The 22232-nt window shown below is 37.2% G+C and overlaps 2 protein-coding genes across 6 annotated transcripts in view; one reads left to right on the top strand and one right to left on the bottom strand.

Moving 5' to 3' along the window:
• The window catches only part of cdc42bpb (CDC42 binding protein kinase beta (DMPK-like)), a 68901-nt gene extending 53049 nt beyond the window's left edge, over nt 1-15852 (bottom strand). For all 5 annotated transcript variants that reach the window (XR_013823034.1, XM_079889465.1, XM_079889462.1 and 2 more), the window contains exon 1: nt 15060-15852. Coding sequence is in view for 4 of the 5 variants with exons in the window: in XM_079889465.1 (XP_079745591.1) it covers nt 15060-15234 (175 nt within the window). In the remaining variant the exon portion in view is untranslated. The remainder of the gene's footprint in view (nt 1-15059) is intronic.
• A 3623-nt stretch (nt 15853-19475) lies between these two features.
• tnfaip2a (tumor necrosis factor, alpha-induced protein 2a) overlaps nt 19476-22232 on the top strand; it is a 66468-nt gene continuing 63711 nt past the window's right edge. The window contains exon 1 of the mRNA XM_079887354.1: nt 19476-19479. Within this exon, the coding sequence (XP_079743480.1) occupies nt 19477-19479 (3 nt within the window). The 5' untranslated portion in view covers nt 19476. The remainder of the gene's footprint in view (nt 19480-22232) is intronic.

Below are 22232 nucleotides of genomic sequence, written 5' to 3'. Positions count from 1 at the left end.
TTTCTTTTGTATGCGTTACATGCATAGTGTTCAGTATGCACATTAAAGGAGAAGGCTGGTTGAGGAACAGTTGATTAATTGATTAAATTAATAATCAATTGAATAATCTATTATCCAGATATTTGTGAGTTGCAGCTAGAGCTTTCAGGATTATGACATTTGATTTTACGTGGTGATTAACTGTCATTCAAATAATTGGGTCAGAAGAGTTGAATCTCCACTCAGACTGTCTGAGATCATGCATGACTGGACTGGGGAGAAAAACCCAATGTATTTTAAAATTCATCTTTTGGGTGGCAAAATGTGATTAAAAATTCAAATGCACAATAAATTCTCTCTCTTAAATCCTCACAATCCAAAAAAAAAAAAAAAAAAAAAAAAAAAAAAAAATCCTCACAATCAGCCGATGTAATCATCACTACTTTTTAAAGGTGCTCTAGGTAACTTTTTAACCTTAACTGAACAGCTTCGGAGTCAGTGGAATGGTTATATTACTTATTTCGGGTTCATTGGTGGTGGTTTCGCACCCCCCTGGTGCCCGAAAGCGGAAAAAACTCACTTGCAACTTTGGGCCGGCGGGCTGCCGGCCTCGACGTCAGGAAGTATCGCGTGATATCAGGTCTCGCGATGTAACGAATTGCTTGACGGCACTGCACACGTACACGCCTAGTGGTCGACCGATATATCGCCAAGGCCGATATATCGGCCGATATTTGGCATTTTTGAAATATCGACATCGGCCGATACGTTTTTCTGATTGGCCGATGTGTTGGAAGCGGGACTTTTATTTTGACGGCGCTCCAGACTTTTATTTTGACGGGCGGCGCTGAGAACACCGGTGCCTGAAGAGAACGGCAACAGCTGCTCCTCAGATCAAACAGCGCTCACTCACATTCTCCGTCTTCATTAATTTACGATCTCTGTCAGTCATATCTAATACTTTGTTAGACAGAACTGGTAAAGAAAGAAAGTAAATGGTAACTTATGCGAAGTAATTAAAGTAAAGCGTTTGCTTTTATATTATTTGTAACAGAAAAGGCCAAACAATCAGGCTAAAATACTTTCTCATTTGCCGTCAACATTCAGCAAATGCGCATCTACATCATTTAAACAAATCTCTGAATATCTAATAAACATTTAATTTCACAAACCTTGCAGGTTTAATCGAATCCAGCTGTGATATCATGTGAAGTGTGCATTACTGCCTGCAAGTGACGGTCGGTCCGTGCGAAGTGTGTGAATGCAAACAGAAGATCAGCTTCACAGGAGACGCGGTCGAAAAACTTTAAATACTTCATTTTAAAATATGCTGATATATAGCCAGTTGCCAATTGTGTCATATATTCATATCGTTTTCACTGTGCTGTATGTAAAATTAGCGTTACCTTGTCTTTATTTGAAAAAATATGATTACCAGCAAGAAAATAAACCAGTTTACTGAGTGCCCTGTTACAGTTTACATTCTTTTTATTCATATTCATATATTTCTAAACAATTACTTTGTGAAAAATACTGTAATAGGATTGCAAATTTAAGAAGTTGCCATTCTAAAGTATAAAAGCATGTTTATTTTAAAAAATTGTTTTATAATTTATTTATAATTTATTAAATATTGATTAAAATAAATATATATAAAAATATCGGCTTTATATCGGCCACCCTGCTCTCTAAGATATCGGCATCGGCCATCAAAAAAACATTATCGGTCGACCACTATACACGCCCCCATTCAAGCACCGGCTAGCTATAAGCAAAGGGCAACGATAGATTGAGTTATGGCTGAGCCTGTAAAAAAGAAGCAGAAAGCTAGGAAATCTTTGTCGGAGGACCAACGAAAGAGGAAACGGGAGACTGACCGAGCAAGAAGTCAGACTCGAGTAAATATCGGACCGGCTTTTTCAGAATGGCGAGAACTGAGAGAAACAGAAGCCTGCAAAACGGATGCTGACCTGGCTGCTGTTGCAAGTATCTTTGGAATAAACTGTTTTAATATTTAAATTTCAAGTAATTGTGACCTCAAGATGTTTGCTATTGTCTGTAAAGGTTTTTATTATGATCGCTGTCTGTTACGGGCTTACTAGTACGCTAGATACTAGGCTATAACTTTGATGTTAGCATTGTCATTAGCAAACACGTTTGATTTCTGTAACTTAGTTGTTTGGCCGTTCCTCTGTCGGTTTTATTTGTGTAACTTACACTTTTATTTTATGTCACTAAGTCAACGCGTCTGATAATAGGCAATAAACATGTTGCACATATCATGATCGAGCTAGAAAAATGTTTTCTTAGACAAGCAAAGGTAAACCGTCATTCTACCAGATGAACTTTGCTAATATAACTTTAGACAAAAATTAGCCTCCGATATATATTTTTTTTATGCTCATGCCCACTCTCCCAAAAACAAACAAACACGAAAGCAGTAGTTCGCCTCGTTCATTCCCGGTAAAAATACTAGTATGCATGACAACACAATAAAAAAAATTTTTTTTTTTTAAATAAATAAAATAAAAATCGCCATCAGTTGGAAAGAAAATATTGCTTTACTTGCCTCGGTAGACATAACTGGTTTTGAAATAGCCGGTTCCTCTGCTCAGCTGGGTTGACAGCTGATCAGCTGGGTTGCTCGTGGCGAGGGGGGAGGGACAACAGTTCGTTTTTACGACAGAGTGTTTGAAAGCATTTACTACCAGACACTAGGGGGAGCTTCGTAGAGAAAAAAACACTCAGACTTGCCTGGTGTCCCTTTAAAGGGTTTCAATGGCAGTGATGACACCAGAATCGTGACACTGTGAGAGAGAGTAATGCCAAGTAAACTAATTCTATTACCAAGTCACAGACTTATCAAACTGATAAACATCACAAACCTGCTAGTCAGGATAACACAATACAGCTCTTGATGTAATCAGTGTGCACTGAGAGCAAATATAGCCACAAACTTTATTTCCCAATAGCAGAAAACCACAATAACTGCTGCTACTAAGATCATTTGATGCAAACTTATTTATTTTAGCACTACTAAAAGTTAAAACAACACTGACATCAAGATTACAACATTTATTGTCATAACTGATCCAGCGATAGCCCCCAAAATCCTTACATGGACTTTAAACCAGAATCCAGCTGGTGTTACACAATAATGAAGATGTAGACGACAGAAATAAAGCCAAGGGGGAAAAAAATGTGGCCTCCCACCACAATTGGACTGATGGTAACAGTCACCACCATTGGCATGAATGGGTCAGTGGCTTTCCAAACAGACAATGCAGTGTCTCAGGGACGGAGGCTCCGTGTCATTCATTACTCGTGTCTTCAGCTGTTAAGGCAGACATTTACACAAATCACATCCATCAAGCAAGACTAGGTGAGTCGCTTAAAGTCTTGCCTAGACAAAATGGTGCACGCATGTAACTTTCAAACTGACAAAGCTCAAATGTAAAAACTGATCACACAGTTTATACTGAAACCTGATCACAGTTGATACGATGAGGGGAAACCTGAGCATAAGGACAAGATGACTGTATTGAATCATTTTGAGGTCAAGTTTGAATGGAGATGCTTTTATTCTCCTGAAACGCAAAGCATGTTTAGAAAAGGACTGACAGGAACAGTGTATCTGCAACATGTCAGAAATAGCAGGAATAAAGGACGAACATTCATCCCTTAGAGGGTTGGCACTTTGACTAATGAGGATCCTGTCCATGCCGTATTATTGCGAAATTCGGAGAGGGAGTGCGAGAACACTTTGGGGATACGATTAAAAAAAATAACCCAAAAGAGTTTCTCTCTGGGTGAGTGAAAGAGCTTGGAGGAGAAGAAAAAAAAACATTTATTGGAGTTGTATGGGCATGACAGATCTAAATCTAGAAAATAGTGGGCTGTGCCCTCCGTTCACCTTCACCCTCGATCAGATCGTGAAAAGAAAAAGCACTGGTTGATGTTCCAGAACAATTTGTGACAGTTTCTAGAACAAAACAATGTACATCTGCAATAAGCTTACACTGGGGTGCACAATATTGGAGGAAAATGTCATTGAGATCATCTGTTTTTTCTGCAATATGTTGCAATATGAAAAGATACAGGAAGTTTCACCAGATTACTTGGATTGGACTTAGCTGTATTTGGAAATAATTAATAATATACTGACTGGGGTGATTTTGTTGGGGAGTGCATCTGCATAGAAAAAAAAAATTTAAAAAGGAGAAAAATCCTAAATCCTGTTAGATTTAGACATAAGTGTTCATTGAATCGATTGTAAAATCGATTTTCCAAGTCTAAAGACGTTTCCATTTTCAACCCCAAATATAGGCCAATCCACGGACACGTTGTGTTGGTTGGTCCGATCGATTGGTGCAATCGATTTTCGGACGTAAAGTGACAGCCCTAACACCCACCATGACCCAAGATCGAAGGCATTGTAAAACACTGCGTCATGATTGTGATGTGATCGGATTCCAGAAGCCCTATAGCTTTAGCCAAGCAGCATTTCATGTCACTCCGTGTAAGATTTTCTCAAGATCTTTGCATCATGTTATGTTGAGTGCAGGCTCTTTTGAATCTAGACAACCTGCTCTAAATAAAAATGTGTTATTTATTATGGTTAACTAATGTTTCACAAAGTTATAAAGCAGAACGTGGCACAAAAGCCTTATTTCTATACTGTTTACATGCCAATCGGCGGCGACTTTTTACGGTTTTACGTCGTCATATAAAAAACAAAATAATATATTTATTTAATTGTTACTGCAAAATAAAGTAATAAAATAACATTTTTATAGTAAAATTACAATGCTAACATTTCTTCATATTCAAATGGTATACCATCAAATTTTTATTTTGAAGGGCTGCCAGGAAATAAACAAATGCATTGCCGTTTTCAGAGTAAAAGCTCTGTATGTTCATTTACACGTGTGCAGCTTACAATGTCTCAGAACGGCTTGACTCACAGTAAATGAACCAAGCCGTTTTGACACTCTGAAACACTGTCATGAACTACATGTGTGCAAATGACACGCTTCACTCCTAAACTGGCAGCACATACATTTATGATTAGACAATTGCACTAAGCCATGTTGATTTTATTTTGATATACCGTGCAGCCCTAGCACACGTCTAATGTTAACGTACGTCACAACGTGGCGCATAGGCCTCGTGCCTATAGGCTAGGCTTTACAGGAGAGCTGAGCGGCTAATCTGTGTCATGCTTGCGGCCGAAGGCCTGAAAGCGGAGGAGGGGAAGGAAGGGGGAGGGGAGATCACCCACACATGCCTCGTGTTGGGGGAGGATATTAACAGGAATGACTGGAATTCACTTTAGTCCAGCCACCGCTTTGGGTCAGGTGACCAAGTCCTGAGGGACACAGACTTTTCAACGTGCAATCTTCTAATATATTCATCTCACAAACCGTGAGTGGTGGATCACAAAGTATTCATCGCGGCCTATACATCTGTAAAGATCGGGAGTGAACAGCGTTTGTTTTGAAAGGCATTCCTGACACAAGCCCTGTCCTGACTCCGCACCTAAAGCACGCCGAGTGCATGTCAGAGTGGTATGCAACGATTCAGGGTGGCCTGTGCTGTGAAAAGAGAGATGCCTCACACAGTATAGACCATTTGGCCTGTTCACGGGCAGCAAAATAACTCGTTCTGGACATACCAGACATTTCCAATGTAATGGGAGTTGCAGCTCGCTCATTTCCTCCTGTTTAGAGTGACGCGTACCAGGGCTGGACTTGTCTGGTCAGCCAAATTAAAGAGGTTGTCTCTTCTCAGAATTTAAAGAGGGTGAAATTTATTTCAATGTTTGTTTGTTTTTTGTCACAGAAAGAATATGAAAGTGGACCATGAATATTTTGTACCTTTTGCTTTTGTGTTTGAGTGCGTTTTTGTCCTTTTAAATGAAATTTAAAGATTCAGCTTTTCCACCACAGGAATAAATTACGTTCAAATACATTTAAATAGAAAAAAATATATGTATTTTAAATTTAATTCGATTTCATATTATTGTTTTGGCCGTATTTTTGAAAGAGACTTCTTTTAAAAACATCAAAAAAATCTTACCAAACCCAAACTTTTGAACACTACTGCAACTGCATCAAAGAAGATGCTGGTTAATAAAATATTGAATAGGATGAAAAAGATTTAAACAGTGTGCAGTTCACCATCAGGGAACATCTGTGAGAGTAAACAATAAAATTAACCATCTAAAACCGTGAAAAGTTTACTAGTCTGCCTAATTAGCATATAATTGCTGATCTTGCTGTGTTGAGTAGCGGTTTAATGTATAACGTTATGAGGGTCTAAATTAGGAAACACTATAGAACATGCACAAAAGGGATGATAATGATATTCAACATATAATAAAAGCAACAACAAAAAAAAATGCTTGGCAAGGCCTTTAAAACTGTGTGCGTGTCAGAACGGCAACCAGGAATGTCATGAAAATGAGGCAGAGAGAAAATCTCAGCAGGTGCAGACTTAAAGAGTTGCAAAGCTGCAAAGAGTGCCTGTAAACAGAAAGCACGGCCAAAACCCAAGCTTACACAGCTCGATCTGAGCTTACATAGCAGGGCGCACAGCTTTTCACCTTCTCTCAGACTAGCAGTTTCAAACAGTCTCTCCAGCCACTGCAGTTTATTAGGTTATTTGCTGCTTGTTGTGAAAGTAGGCTAGTCGAAGGCATCTCCCACCAGTAGGAATAAGGGGCAGCAGCTGCTGTGAATAAGGACATGTGCACCGTCTGCTGTACGCCGCAACAAACAAGACCATTCCTCCATCAAGATTTGCCCAGGTGACATGTCAAAGACCCGTCTTTTTGAAATGCAGGCTCATGAGGGGAGTATCGACTGTTTAAAGCCCCTGCCGGCACACAAGCAACTATGATGTTTGAGGCAAGAGCCAGCTGGTAAGTCAGGTACAGTTGAGTTTACCAGCCCCACTTCATACAGCTTCATTAGGACAGTAAGGTAGCCTGGTTAAAACCAGACCATTCTCAGTAGTAACTGAGTTATGGTCTGGCAAAGCTCCATAGACAAATCATTTCCAAAGGGGCGTCACCAACGGACGTCGCTCAAATGCCTCTGGGCGCAGTTGGATAGACCTAAAACCAATCAGAGCGATCGGCATCGTGTAAAGCCATATGCTGCGTCCCAATTCGCCTAAGTTACACTACGCCATAAAAGTATGTACTCTTTTTGTGAAGAAAAGGTATTTACTTTTGAATGTGTAGCAAAAAAGTAGGCAAGCTTTGGGACATACTACTTCATCATCTTTATCGGACGGATCTGTCGCGTGCATCCTGTCACTTAAACTGCCCTGTCAATCATTGTGTCACAATTAAAATCCTCTATTAAATCTAATTTAATTTCCTACCGTTTCGGAGAGAAATGTAGTAGCACGTTCATCTGCCAGTGGGTCTTTCATGGAGACTGTCCTCATGTGTTTACAATTTGAATATAATAATGCATTTAAAAGTTGAACGGACGTCGCTCAAATGCCTCTGGGCGCAATTGGATAGACCAAAAACCAATCAGAGCGATCGTCATTGTAAAGTCCGGCTCAACGTTTCTGATTGGTGCCGTGATTTCTAGGCCATGGAAATGGGCTTGAATGAGCTCTTTGCCAGACGACTACTCGAGCAAATCTGAATTTGCCGGAAGTTGTCTGGGTTTTCCCAGGCTAACAGGAAGGTGAACACTACGGCAAAGGGCTGTCTGTATACAAACACAGGGAGTAGGCAGAGGTTCTGAATGCTCCTGTAGCTCAACAGCTAGAGCATGGCTGGCATCGCTAATGTCACAGGTTCGACTCCCAGCAAGCACAGATACTGAAAAATTGTATGTCATTTTGATAGGTATGCCAATAACAAGGCCTACCACAGGTTTCGCGATTAGAAAGCGGGATACTCCTGTAAACATGTATGCACTATTGCATGTAGGTTGAATGAGTAAATTAATCCAAAGAGATTATCAGAGCAAAACCGATTTGAAAACTTTCTGCGAGACGTAATTTTTACGAACAGTTTGAGTGATTCAGCGGTAATGCGTTTTCTCTCTCTCAAAATGGGCAAATAACTTCACATCAGCAAATTGCGTCTGCACTGCAAAGTGAGCTGCGATTTAAGATTTCCACTTGCAGTGCGGGAATTTCGGGACGAAATTTTCACTTGCCCAATTGGGCCAGTGTTGCACCATCACTAAAGTTTATCATTTGCACGTGCCGTTTTGAGTCTTGTTCATCAAATTTCAATGTCAATTTCTGTGGAATTTCTTACCTAAATCCTACTGTTACACCACCTGAAAAAACGTAAAGTGCTGTTTATTTCATTTGTATCTTTATTCTATTGTATTTATTTGTTCTTGTTTTATTACTGACTCCTTACGTCTTTTTTTTTTTTTAATTCAGTTCAAAGTTTGAAATTAACCTTCCTTATGCTGTCTGTAAGCTTTTTTAACAAAATTACCCCAAAGTAAAAACACAAATACATTTAGTGAGCAAACATTTAGGTGAGATAATTGTCATTCAATGAGAGATTTCATACATTCAGGCATCACATTATAAATGTACAGTATGAAAAACATATTCATTGTAAGAATTGCTAAAGATTTCATTAAAGATTAAATTTAAGTGAGCAATAGATGAAGGAATCCTAATGTAAAAGGAAACAAGTACGCACAACAAAACATACAATATTGGCAAATTAAAAAAAAATCTCTGATAACGGCTAAACAATAGGGTGCCAATATATTTTTAAAAACTCTCAAAATATAAATTTTTCATACCGTCATGATGCCTAAATGAATTAGTGAAATGTAAACATTTTATTTATTTTATTATTAAACAATTATTTATTTTATCTAAATAAATAATTGTTTAATAATAAAATAAATAATGTTTACATTTTACAAATGAATAAAGTACTGAATTTTACTATCTGCCAGTTATCAGACAGAATTTTAATATTGTGCATCTCAACTTTGGATAAAAGAATGCAAAAATGTGTAAATGTAAAACATTCTTTGTTGTATATTTGGTGAGGAAATTTGATTTCAAAACTGTGCCATTCCAAATTTGGGCCAAATAAACAATGATTTATGTGCAAGCATATATGCCTTTCATTTAACAACAATGGCAAATACAATATATCAAATTGCATGCTACCAACATTGTGTGAGAGGGAGTAGTGCAAGCCTGTACATCCAGCAAATGCAACCACATTGACAGTTCACACCAAAACCTGCCAAGGATGGTAAATACTATAGTCGGTGTTCATTCTGCTTAATCTTCTCCTTTAATTAGCCTTCAGTCTGCTGTCGAAGAGGAAGTCAGGCATAAACACCTGCATAGTCTGCTCTCTCTCTGTCACCACTGACCTTGGCAAGCTGCGTTTGAGAAATCAAGCAAAGGAGAAAGACACTGCAATGATTAATATGTGCTCTGCTTGTTGCTTTGGCAAAAGAGCGTGATCATAAACTCAGTTATTAGGAGCATGCGATAAATTCATGGACTAGCCAAGCTTGACTTCCTGTCAGGCTCTTACAACAAAATGGATTCATGTGCACTAATTCAGGTTCATTAGCATTTCTTGTGCAACACTGAAGAGGAATTTCTCCAGTCAGAGCTCGTCCTCTCTTGGAAAATTGCCCCAGTGAGACAAGATGGACTGAACTAACAGATCCGGTCAATAGCAGAATGTGAGGCGCAGTCAATATGTCTGTCAGTGATAATGAGGTGCAGATCCCGTAGGGATCTCCGACACAAAAATGTTTCTGAATGGCGAAATTTTTAATCATGTTACTTATTCTGAAAACAGAACAAAAAAATAACAGAAACCCAAACATAACACCTATAATAAGTACTTGAAGTTAATTATTACACAGTACTTTGTGTAATTACACTGTAACAATGTTACCTTATAATAAAGTGTGCATTAAATTGTTCAAATATCCATTGACAAATCTGTAAAAAAAGCTGCATGATTAATCATTAAAAGAATGCAATCTAAATTCAAACAAAACAGAGTAAATCACCTTTTAAAAAATAACTTTTCTAATTAAGATCGTATCCATAACTGGGCTCCAGACTAACTTTTTTTACTAGGAGCACTGTAGCCCCTGACTGAAAATTTTAGGAGCGCAAGCAGAAAATTTATGGGGACACCTTAAATCAGCTTGCAATGCAATTATTCAAATTTCCCCCAAAATAACTGTAATACTGACAAATTCTTTAATAATAAATAGACTTAATGTACAGATATTACAATGTGCAGTTTTATTTTAAGTTCACAGGGCTCCAGACTAACATTTGAGGGCAGCAGCACCGGAGCCACTGAGTTCTACAGAAAATATCTGGAAGCACTGGGGCTGACAATAAAGCACTAAGCTTAATTTAGGGTGTAGATGAAATTAACTTTAATTATTATCATTCATAATAAAAGCAAAATGAGTGAAAAAAAATTATATTAGGGACTGAATGAAAATAGCCAATAAGCATCCTACTGTTTACAATGGTAATTTAATTTATTTTTTATTTTTAAATAAGTTTTTAAATAAGAGTTTTTCCTACATCTTAAAATGTTTAGTTTTAGGACAATCTTTAAAGGATGCATCTTTAAAAATGTGTTGGTCATCACATTAAAAATAACATTTGGAAAACAGCTGGAAAAAGATGTTTAGTACTTGTAAGCGTTTGACTATTGTATATGTAGCGTATAACCATATAGTTATGGTTAGATTTACTACATTAGGCTAAATCCATGGTCAATGTTGTTGTTTTGTGGACTGAAAGCCTTCTATAAGTGTTTCTCCTGGTTTTCACGCCAGCGCTGTTTGATCTGATATCTATGGTTTATAACAGAGAACTCTGCGCCGAATCGGAATGTTCTGATGCGAATTCAATTGATTTCTTCACTGGATTTCCTAGTAACAGTGTTGCGTGATCGAGCTCGGCCCGCGACTGGCAAGTTCGGGGCTCTGCGCAATCTATTATTAGTCCGAACTAATAAACGGTCCGTGAAGCATAAATGAGTAGCGCAATTTTGTTCCGCTTTCATTTTGTTTGCATTTGCTGCTCGGTAACGTTGTGGTCGCGCCAGCGCGACCTAAATAAATATTTGGTTGCACCGGCAGGAAAAATGGTCGCAGTCTGGAGCCCTGTATAACATCATTACACCAGTAGGTAGTGACAAGTGACTAAAAAAAAGTATTCGCCATCATTTTTGGGATGCTGAAAAAACTGATTTCATGTTGACAATGTTGTGCGATATTAATATTAGGGATGCACCGATACCACTTTTTCCAGAACGAGTCCGATACTTTCATTTTTGGTGCTTGCCGATACCGATTCCTGTATTTTCACTGCATTTGTAATTTTTTTATATATTGGGTAGAGAAACCAAAAGAATATGAATTATATTAGTTGGCTTTGTCCTCAAGGTTATTTTCTTGCTTATGTATACCTGTTAAAATGTAGCCTATTGAATGAGCTTCTGCTACTTTCACTGTTCATTCTTCTATTGCTCTATCATATTTTGTCTTTAATTTAATTGCACAGCACATATTTAGAGCTGCTCCAGTAGGGCTCCATGCTAAGGACTGCGTCAGTGGTTCAAATGTTTAAGATATCAGTGAAATTTCACAATTCTCTATTCCAATTTTGATACTACAGCAAAAACTACTAGCCTAATTAATGTAAATTAAAACATTATTAGAAAGATTTCTGAACATTCACTGAAGACTGGAGTAATGATTCTGAAAATTCAGCTTTGCATCAGGAATAAATTACATTTTATAGGCCTATTTATAATTACATTAAAATTATTAAAATAGAAAACAGTTATTTTAAATTGTAATAATATTTCACAAAATGTTTTTGTATTTTAAATCAAATAAATGCAGCCTTGGTGAGCATAAGAAAATTATTTTAAAAACATTAAACATCTTACTGATCCCAAACTTTTGAACGGCAGTCAAAATAACAGTCAAAAACACAGCAGCAGGTTTACTGACCGAATGCACGGATCCATTATAGCCTACCCAACTGTATGCGTTTTCTTTGTTTACGTTCATTATGATATAACTGACTAGATTTACCAGGAAACTCGCCAAGATGGACGTTTTACATAATTTTGTGTGAATTTGTCCGTTCAAGCGCAAGACGTGAAAGAGAATTCAATTCAATTTGCGTGTGTCTGAGGCACCTTTCAGGGCAAGCACTTCGGATGTTTGCGTTCACAAAACCTCTTGACCTGCAAACGTCCTGTAATAATGTAGGGAACCACTCGTTATAAATCACGTAACAGTTCATATTTTGCTTACACGCAAGTGTGCTGAGTGAATGATCAGCAATCAAGAGCATGCAACAGAAGTGCTCGCTCTTTCTCTCTCGTCAGTTAACATTATGACTCGTTTTACTTTCTTTGCCATTGACATATCCGACAGAACTACAAACTTTACGCTGATGTTTGTGAAAGAGGGATGCGCTCAACAAGCTTGCGCATCTGTCCCGCTGCACAGCTTTATAGGCGTTCAAATATTGTGTTTAATATTTCACTAATTAGATTTCTAAGCTTTCTCTTTTATCCACATTATACTCTATGTCTTGCGCTGCCTGGTATTTTTATTAGAACAAGTACCCGAGCGCAGTCTCGGGCCCGATACCAATACTGGTATCAGTGCATCCCTAATTAATATACTGCAATATACTAATGGCGTAAAACATTGAAATAAAGACAATTTAGGCGCTTCACCAAAAAAAATCCAATACGTCGTCAATAGAAATGTGCTATGCATTTGACTAAAGAAGATAAGGATTTGATAGGGTTGCTAACAAATGTAACTTTGCTTTCCATTCATTACTTAAATAGCTAACACTAAGCACTTCAATACCAAAGCAAAAATTACAACATTATTAAAGACAAGTGAACAGTCGATAATAAAATAAGAAAAAATACATCAATTACGAAGATAAATACAATATAACAAAGTTACAAATAAAGTAAGGTCTACCGTCTAACAATAGTTTTCAGGTACATAAATGTAATGTGTAAAATAACACTGCACAGTGTTCATTGTAAAAATTAAATATATATATATTTTTTTTTTTGTTAAAGCTGTGTTTTGTTGTTTGATTACTTTTACATAATTATGTGTCCGCACACTGCAGTGTGTAGGCTACACAACAACTCTCTTATGGTAAAAATCAACTTTATTTCCCCATAAATCAGAAAGTGTCTCAAAATATTCAGGAATGCTATACATTGTGACATCAAAGTAACAGGCCCAAAACTGACGGCCCCATTAGCTACTCCCTTTTTCGGAGAATTGAGTTCTCTTCCACCTGTTCATGCACTTGAATGGTTTAAAAACGCTTGAAGATTTAAATAGCCAAGTCTTAGAAACACATGCAAATGATGAACTTGATGGTTAAACTTTATAACTAATCTGCGAATCACATGCAAGCTGAACCACGGGGGCCTGGTCCGTACGGATCAACTACAATCCGTTACACCCTTAAATTATTTATAATACACACTTCAACATTCAATTAAAACTAAGATTGTCAATTTTGAATGTGAGGCAGGAGACAAAAACCGTGAATATCCAAACGTCGTCAAATTGACAAACACTGAAACAAAGTCAGTCAACAGACTACTGTTAGAGCTTCTCTTATTTTCTACTATATTTCAACCAAAAATGTTTATAGGTCACTTCCAGAAAGCCATGTGTAAATAGAAGATAGGGTACATTTCTTTTACCACAAAAGGTAAACCAGGAAATCCAAGTGGCCATTCTAAGATGAGGAACACTTATACATAAACACATAAAATGGAAAGCAAGTATTGAGAGCAACCACTCTGCCAATACTGCACTTTAGAGTAGCATTAGTGCATTGCTTGTTTAACCGGCAGAGGCATAACATCCTCCACGTAAATCATTAACCTCCACAATCAAGGGCGCCATAAGAAAGTGTGTGGCCTACCAGTGCTGTAGTAAGACAAGAACAGAGGAGTTTATGATTCCTGGAAATTGGGTCATACTATGGCTCAGTCACAGTGATGGGATGTGAGGTGGCACCTGCTAGTGACGGGTTGCACGAGGACAGTGGCGGTCTTTACAGGAGCAGACACACTGGGGTGTAATCTCATTACTGACGTCAACCCAACACCCAGGACAGAGAATCTACTCACGGTGAAGGCCAACCGCAACCAACAGGACCAGGAAGAGCCCAAAAAGGGGCATCCCACCTACTGCAGTCCTGTTTACACTTTACACTGAACTCTACTAGGAAGCGACTGAAGCCACGGTGACTAAAAAAACAATACCGTCAGACTCAGCATCACCCTTATGCAAATGGTGATGGCAATAACAACAATAAATGTAGCATAAATGTAAGAACATCAACAGGAATCAATGTCCCCAGACTTTATAAACGGAAACATTTGCATTGCCCTTGAAACCAAAGTCCAAGATTTACATTTATCAGCAATATCTGATTAACCCTACAAAGCTTATTGTGTTATATGTAGTACATGGATTTCTAAGGTCTCTAAATGATTAACATAACCAAAATTTGGATGAAAAACCTGTTTTACCCAATTTTCTATATGCCTTCCATAGTCTGACTGATAGTCCATAGTTTAACAAGTAGACCTTTTAGTATATGATTTTTATAAAGAGTGTACGAATATATATATATATATATATATATATATATATATATACACTGAATTTTTTTTATCATTTATTAGAAAAATCACGTCTGAATGAGTTTTACTCATGGTCCATCAGGCTTTTGATTAAGGTTTGGTTCATTGTATTGCATTATATTAAATATCTTCTCCCCCCACAATTAAAACTACAGAGATACGATTATTCAACTAGTAAGTTATTTGTTCAAACAACAAGGCCAGGAATTCCAAGAGCAAATGTCACTGCAGCAATTTTGACAATAGCCTGAAGTCAGCTGGGTGATTAAGGCAAATGTTATAACAGATTAACAGCTCTTAAAGGGGCACGCACTAATATTCCCAAATGCAGTCAGTACACCCAAATTCATCAACTTACCCCATTCCAAAAAGTCCGTCACGTGTTTTTCCCGTTTTAAGGGCGAGTTGCTGCACTCGTTGTATAAACATATGAGAATATCCAGCAGTGTCTCCACACTCAGTGACTTCTCGTTCTTCTGATGGCCATCCAGCAGCAACTGCTCCAACTTCTTCAGGCGCACCTTCGCAGACATTTTCTACCAATTTAGCGGCCTGGCTACCACTCCCACAGCCAGAAAATATAAAATAACACTAGTCGATATTAATAAAACAGGGATTAGCGCTATAAATATATACAAGTGGGATTTATCTGGCTGATATGTGTGGAGATCTGAAGTCCCAGACTCCAACTGCTAGCCAGCCATCCAGCTAGCCAGCTAGCAAAATGTGCCCAACATTGTGCTCAGATAAACGAAGACCTAATGCGCCTAACCCCGTTGTTGTCCGCTGGTTTCCAGCGTTTCCACCCCCCTCCTCACTCCCGAGGCCCTGTCGGCTCCATTTGCCTTAATCCGGACAAATCTGTACTTTCCACTTTGCGGGATGTGTCGGGGCTTTTTCTCCCGTCGAATCTCAGGATGACTGGACGCTCATTCCGCTCTGCTGTATATCTTCAATAATAAATTCCCTAATGAAGAACTACACACTTCTTTACCCTACATAAATACGCCCTCCAAAAACTGGGAGTGGGTGCTTTTTCTAAGTAGGCGAATCCTTGCGTGTAAGTTGGCGCTAGCCGGTCTGCTTCTCCCTGAAGCCGAATATGGCTGCATTCGTGTTCAGCCTTGTCTAGCGCTCCCGAATGAAGAATCCAGACCGGGATCGCGGAGCCCCGCCCATCGCACCGGAAACGCTGGGGATATATGACGCCATTGTTTGATTGACACCGGGAGGCAGCTAGCACTGACCTCATCAGGAGATCGCATGCATTGAGAGCAGCCTCTCATTGAAATTAACGGGAATTTAGAGATTACAAGTTTCAGCAATTACATGTTCTTATGTGTTTTACTTTTGTATTTTAATTGCAATATTTTTTAATTTTCAATATCCTGCTATGTATATTTTTTAATGTCATTTATTGATAATGTTTAATATAATATGATTAATAATATTACATAGGCTAATATTTTATTAGTCAGATATATATTTAAATATTTCATATTTTATAACATTCCCACAACTATTTTAAATGCATATATTGAGAATGCAAATGACTTTGGTTAATATTATAAATATATTCACAAAAAGGTATATCTGAGAGATAGTTTCTAAATAGTTGCCCCCTGTCTAAACTTGTGACAAACAAGCTCAAGTGTGTTTTTTACACACAGTCCAGGTTTCCAATGTTCAGGTTCCAGTACAGGTTATTAGCCATTGTGATAATATTAATAATATTGTGCTATATTTTTTACATTTTTGGGTTTCAAAGTTTAAAATCAAAGGTTTGCACAACAAGACAATCAGTAAAGTTCATTTCCAGAAGTTTTTATTAGTCCCCTTTAATGGAGGGACATTTGACAATAATGAAAATTCCTTTTTCTGAATCATTTTTAAATACCTGCTTTCTGAAAATACCTAATTTACATACACAGCCACAGTTATTTATTTGTAAATCATGTTTTCAAGTAGGCTATTCTAGCTCCACACGAATAGATTAACTCAAACATTTTTCATGGAAATGTATGTGGTCAAAAGATACAAAAATGTGCTGACAATAATGTTCCAAGCCATCTGCAGTGTAAGAGTCACACATATGACCTCTCGATAGCCTCTTATTGCAATAACATTTACTCAACGCAGATTATAATTGCCTGGTCATTCACTAAGCCATTAGTCAGTGACCTTTTCACTGCCACTGCAGTCTGCTCTCATGATCCAAGAGCATTATTTATGATCAGTATTATACTATTATAGCTATTTATTCATTTGTTGAGTGGTTAGTGCAAATGGTAACACTTTACAATAAAGGTGCATTAGTTAACATTTGTATACCTTAGTTAATATGAACAATACTTCTTCAGCATTTATTAATCTTAGACTATTAATATAAATTTCAACATTTACTAATACGTTATTAAAATCAAAGGTTGTATCTGTGAACTAACATGAACAAACACTGAACAGCTGTATTTTTATTAACTAACATTAACAAAGATGAATAAATACTGTAACAAATGTGTTGCTCATTGTTAGTTCATGTTAGTTAATACATTAACTAATGAACCTTATTGTAAAGTGTTACCGTGCAAATAATATCTACATATTCATTTAGACATTCAAACCTATAGCATACAAATGTCACATCCTGATCTCGGCGAGTTATATCGTTCCTGAGTCAACATACTTTGTTGATCCTGGAACAACATTCCTGTCTGAAAATTTAATCAAAATAACCTATAACCCCTATAATTAAAGGGAAATGATAGGTGAATAACACTGATGTAAAAGCACCTATAACCCTGGTTGTTATTAACTGATATTAACTGTAAACTTGTCCCACAAATCTGATTGGCTGATTGGAATGTTGTTCCAGTATCAACAAAGATATTGTTCCAGGAACATGTTGCACTTGGTGAAATCAGGTTCTGCCACAAAATGTTTTAAAAGAATCGACAGTAGGATTACTGTCAATTCTTTGAAAACATTGACCTCTGGTGGTGAGACTGAGTGGCCCTTTTATCACCCTCTGCAGTCTTAGCACCTCCCATCGAGCTTTTTTTTTTTCTCTCCGAAATGAATTGCAGACAGCTCTGGAAGACAGAATTGTGTTAGTGGCTGTTCAATATTTTATAAGCACAGGGCTTCAAATCTCTGTGGGAGCTTGTAAGTGTCAGGACGGATTATTTTTACTGCCTCAAGCGTAATTTCTGCCTTTTGCCTACATTTTGGTGCCCTGGGGTGTTTTTGGGGACACACAAGCTAGGAAAATAGGATACCCTGTGGAGATTATTTGAAGTCTTTGCTTTTCCCCTCTTTCTGGCCCGTCGTTCTCCCAATCCGTTCTGACTGATTGAAGGTGGGGGGAAATGGACCACATGCTACACTCATTCACTGATTCTTGAATGTCACGCTTTAGCTTGCATTCCTCTCCTTCTATCACCCTGAAGCCTAACAGCTTCTGTTGCCAAGTGATAAGGATTCATAGAGGGAAGCACCTCTAATATATAAAAAGTCGAAGTAAGTTAGGCTACTGTTGTTTACATGTATGTGTCACACTGGAACGCTGGAACTGTCCGGGGGTTAGGCCTATGCAAAAAAATGCCAGTTCATGTTTAGAATATTACAGTAAACTCTGTCATATTGCATTGAACATGTAAGACATGCTAATTTTCTTTTATCTTTGTTACATTCATTGTGTGCAGCAGAGGGAGCACCAGGCCTTCGCATCTGCTCTCTGCACAAGCAGTGTGACGGATTCATTCATTCATGTTCTGGGATTGCCCACCGCCACTGAGTGCATCTCACAACACAGCTTGGGCATCATTCATACATCAAAGCTAAAACTGGCCTTTAAAAACATGAGTTGGTTGAGGCCTTAATGAAGATGACCATATTGACTGTCCTTAACATTTACTTTTTTTCATTTACCATCAGTTCCTTAAACAACGTCTTGCAAATTAACATGATGTGGATACGCTTTAAAAGCATGCATGATTATTGTAACAGTTTAAGGGTATTGTAGTCTAATAGTCTTTCTTCATTTTGCAGACTCCTGTCATAGGCTACTGTGCAATTAAAGTATAGGCCTACATCATAAATTTCATGTGTGTTCACTAGGAAATAAATGATTGTAGTGTTAATAGCACCATCTACCAGTTAAACTTCATGACATCCAATTATTCTTGTGAAGTCCCCCTGTGGTGAAAGTCAAGCTTTTAATGTTGTTTATATGTCTGTGTGGTGTTTTTAATATCCTTTAAGACAAACCATGTGCAAATTCATAAGTTGACACCATTGTTGAGTATTTTCTCCTTAAAACTGTAGTGAACCAAAGACAGTCTCAAAATCGCGTTTTGAAATCGCTGGTGTTTCTGACGTCACAAACTACCTTGTAACCAATCAGGTCAACGTGTGATCGTCAACGAGTTTATCTCTGAACTGGTGCGAGTGAGTGGAGGCGGGGCTAATTTGCATATTCATAGAACGAGGCAAGGGTGTAGTAGAGCAACATTCAAGCTATTTTAAGGCAGGAAGAATTTTTTTTTTTTTTTTTTTTTTTTTTTTTTTTTATAGCCTATGTAGCCTTGGTGATCAAAAATGAATTTTAAGGGATACAATTATTGACTACAGGGGGACTTTAAAAATAATAGGAGGAAAAGTTTGATCCCTTTGGCAATGTCTTCCAGAGTCCTTTTTGTATCTTTCCACATATTTGCTTTTGAACTTTCACCATAAAAAGAATGCTAATGACTTTACTTTTTGTAAACGTCTGGATAATGGATTTATAAATATATATTCACAGCTTTTTAAACAGTACTTTAAATATTGTTGGCTTCATTATCAAGTTGAACTCATTCTTTAAAAAAAGAATGAGATCAATTTTAGTTTTATAAAGAAATTCATGTCACAATTTATTACTTTAACACCATATGAAACTCAGTAAAGTGCTTTGAAATGTTGATTGTAAGCATATAAAGTATTAGGCTGTAGTATGCTGTATTATGGTGAATACGATTATGTGAATAATTATTCCAGTTATATAACTTGATGCCATCCAGCACACCAATAAGATTTATATTAATTCTTTAATCAAACATTACGATCTGATGTTAGAGATTCCTCTTCAGTCGGAGGACATCAGGATATTGAAAGATATTTCAGTTAATTACTTATTTTCCTCAGAGGTGCTTTCAATCTGAGACTTCTACAAAAGCTGAGGGAGAGTAGGCAGATGCATGAAGTGCTAATTGGTTGAATGAATAGAGAATGTCAGAAAGCAGGTCTGAAGTGAATTTATACGAGATGGCAAAATTACTGAAAGGTCACTCTATTACACTCCTCCACATACGCAGAGTTCAGAGCTCTTCATTCAAAGAGACACAGCAGTCGTATAAAAGAGTGAAGAGGAAAGGAGAGGAGAAGCTCTACATTTCAATTACTCAAGAAAAGTCTGCAAGCCGGTTTCACTGTCCCAAGCCTGAACCTCTTGAACTTGTTTTGGAAATTGCATTTCAGATTGTGTTTGGTGTGAAACTAGAGAAACTTTTCTGGTCTTTTTAATGAGAAATAAATGTCAGTAATACAGTGGTCCCAAAAAGTATTTGAATACTTAATTGTGGAATTGTCTTTGCACTTTGTAACAAAATATTTAAAAAGTAGCATTTATGTAAGAGAGATTAAGCACAAACACATTTCAAGCAAAAAAAAAAAAAAAAAACCACAAAACATTTCTTGTTAAAATTTGCTATTTGTTAAAAGCTGTTAAGAACCTCATACTTCAATGACTAATGATGATATTGACACTAGTCGCTTAAATTCCATTGCAAAAACTAGCCCAGAAAGAGAAAATGTCCTTTTTAGCTGACAATTTGTTGATACATTTTATAACACAAAAATATTCCTATATTTTTAAGTGTAACTTGAGTGTACAAAGGCATCCAAATACTTTTTGGCGATCATAACTACAATTCTTTTATCTTTAGTGCAGGAAAACATGACCATTGTGCTGAACCGACACTGACTCTTTCTGTTTAAAAATTAACATCCACAGAGGTATATGTGTCAAAATGGATACCTTTCCTTGTCAAGTTACAGAGCCACTGGAAAAATCTGCCTGCCAAGAGGCTGAGGTCTGGGTTTTACTGGATCCTGAGCTGTGAGATGATCGCCCAAAGCATCTATATGAACAGCAGCATCTCCTTTCACTCGCTACTCACTGTGACATCATCATCAACACTATCAGGGTTGAGCCAATAGGAATTTGAGGTGCTATAACCTCTGACATTTAACTTCTCTCCCTGTTTTCCATCACGCTGTGTAATTTGACACAGAAATGCCAGCACATTAGATACCAGTGTGTGTGTGAACTCCAGAGGTCTTGACTTTTTACATCACAAATACAATCTCTTGCTAACTGGTTTAAATAGCCACTCACTCATTGTTCATTTTCCAATGTCTTACTAAGATGCGATTATATATAGTTTATACTCTTTATTATATACAAAAATGGACCATGGTGAACATCTTTAGACAGTTTGTGAATCCTGTTTTTTTTTTTTAGACAGTTGAATATAACTTTTAAAAAAGTCCAGTACAAACGTTACTGCCGTTCATCAACGGCAGCTGTCAGTTGGTAGCGACAAGAACAATCCTCTGCTTGACCATCCCGTTTTAAAACACTCTGTCCGACCTTCGTGGCCTTTGAAGGCGTGGCCTTTGAAGTTTGCATCCTTTGAAGGATGCAGCCTCTGAATTGGGATACAGTCACATAGATTAATGACTAAGAAGATAGTGCATATGCCATAAGAAGGTATGGATTGGATTTAGGTTATATGGTGTTGCAGCTGTTATTAAGGTCAGTAAAAAGTACAAAAACAAAAGTCTAGTCAAATATGTACTTTAGTGAAGTTTGGCTGTATTTTATAGAGTATTTTATAAATGTTTTCATTAATGCAAATTTGAATTTGAATTTTCTCAATGTTGTGATTATATAATCCAATGTTACCTGAAATTGTTAAGCGTTAAGGTCATGCAGTTAGTTTTATAGTTGTTAGACTTCTGAATAAAGTTGTTTAAAAAAGTAACTAATTGCACCATACTTATACTTCTTATGGAAAGTAATGCGCTTCAACAGCAAAGAAATTGGCTAATAAAGTGAGATTAAATACATATTTGTGTAATTTAACATATTTTAATCATAATATAGCTTTTGTACCTTTTTTTTCTGAGAGTGTATGCGTAAAATTCTGAGGATTAAGGGCTTAAACCTTAAACCTAAGTCTTAAACCCAGGCCTAAACCTAGTCCCAGCATGTTTGAGCTGTTTTAACTGAAAGCAACTTGCACTATTATCTTAAAATATGTCAGTGCCATTTTTTGTCTCAAGATGCACACCCGTAATGTTTTTTAAGGCATGTTTATAAAAGCTACTTAAATGCTATAATTGAACTAAAGCTTAATCCTTGGTTAATGTAACCCCTGTCTGTAAAACCAGACCTAAATCTGTTTTTGTGCAAGCGAGATGAGTAAATGCA

This window comes from Squalius cephalus (assembly GCF_949319135.1).
Source record: "Squalius cephalus genome assembly, chromosome: 12".
Classification (NCBI taxonomy): domain Eukaryota; kingdom Metazoa; phylum Chordata; class Actinopteri; order Cypriniformes; family Leuciscidae; genus Squalius; species Squalius cephalus.
Note: the sequence above shows the minus strand (reverse complement) of the source record. Positions and strands in the feature narration are given on the sequence as shown.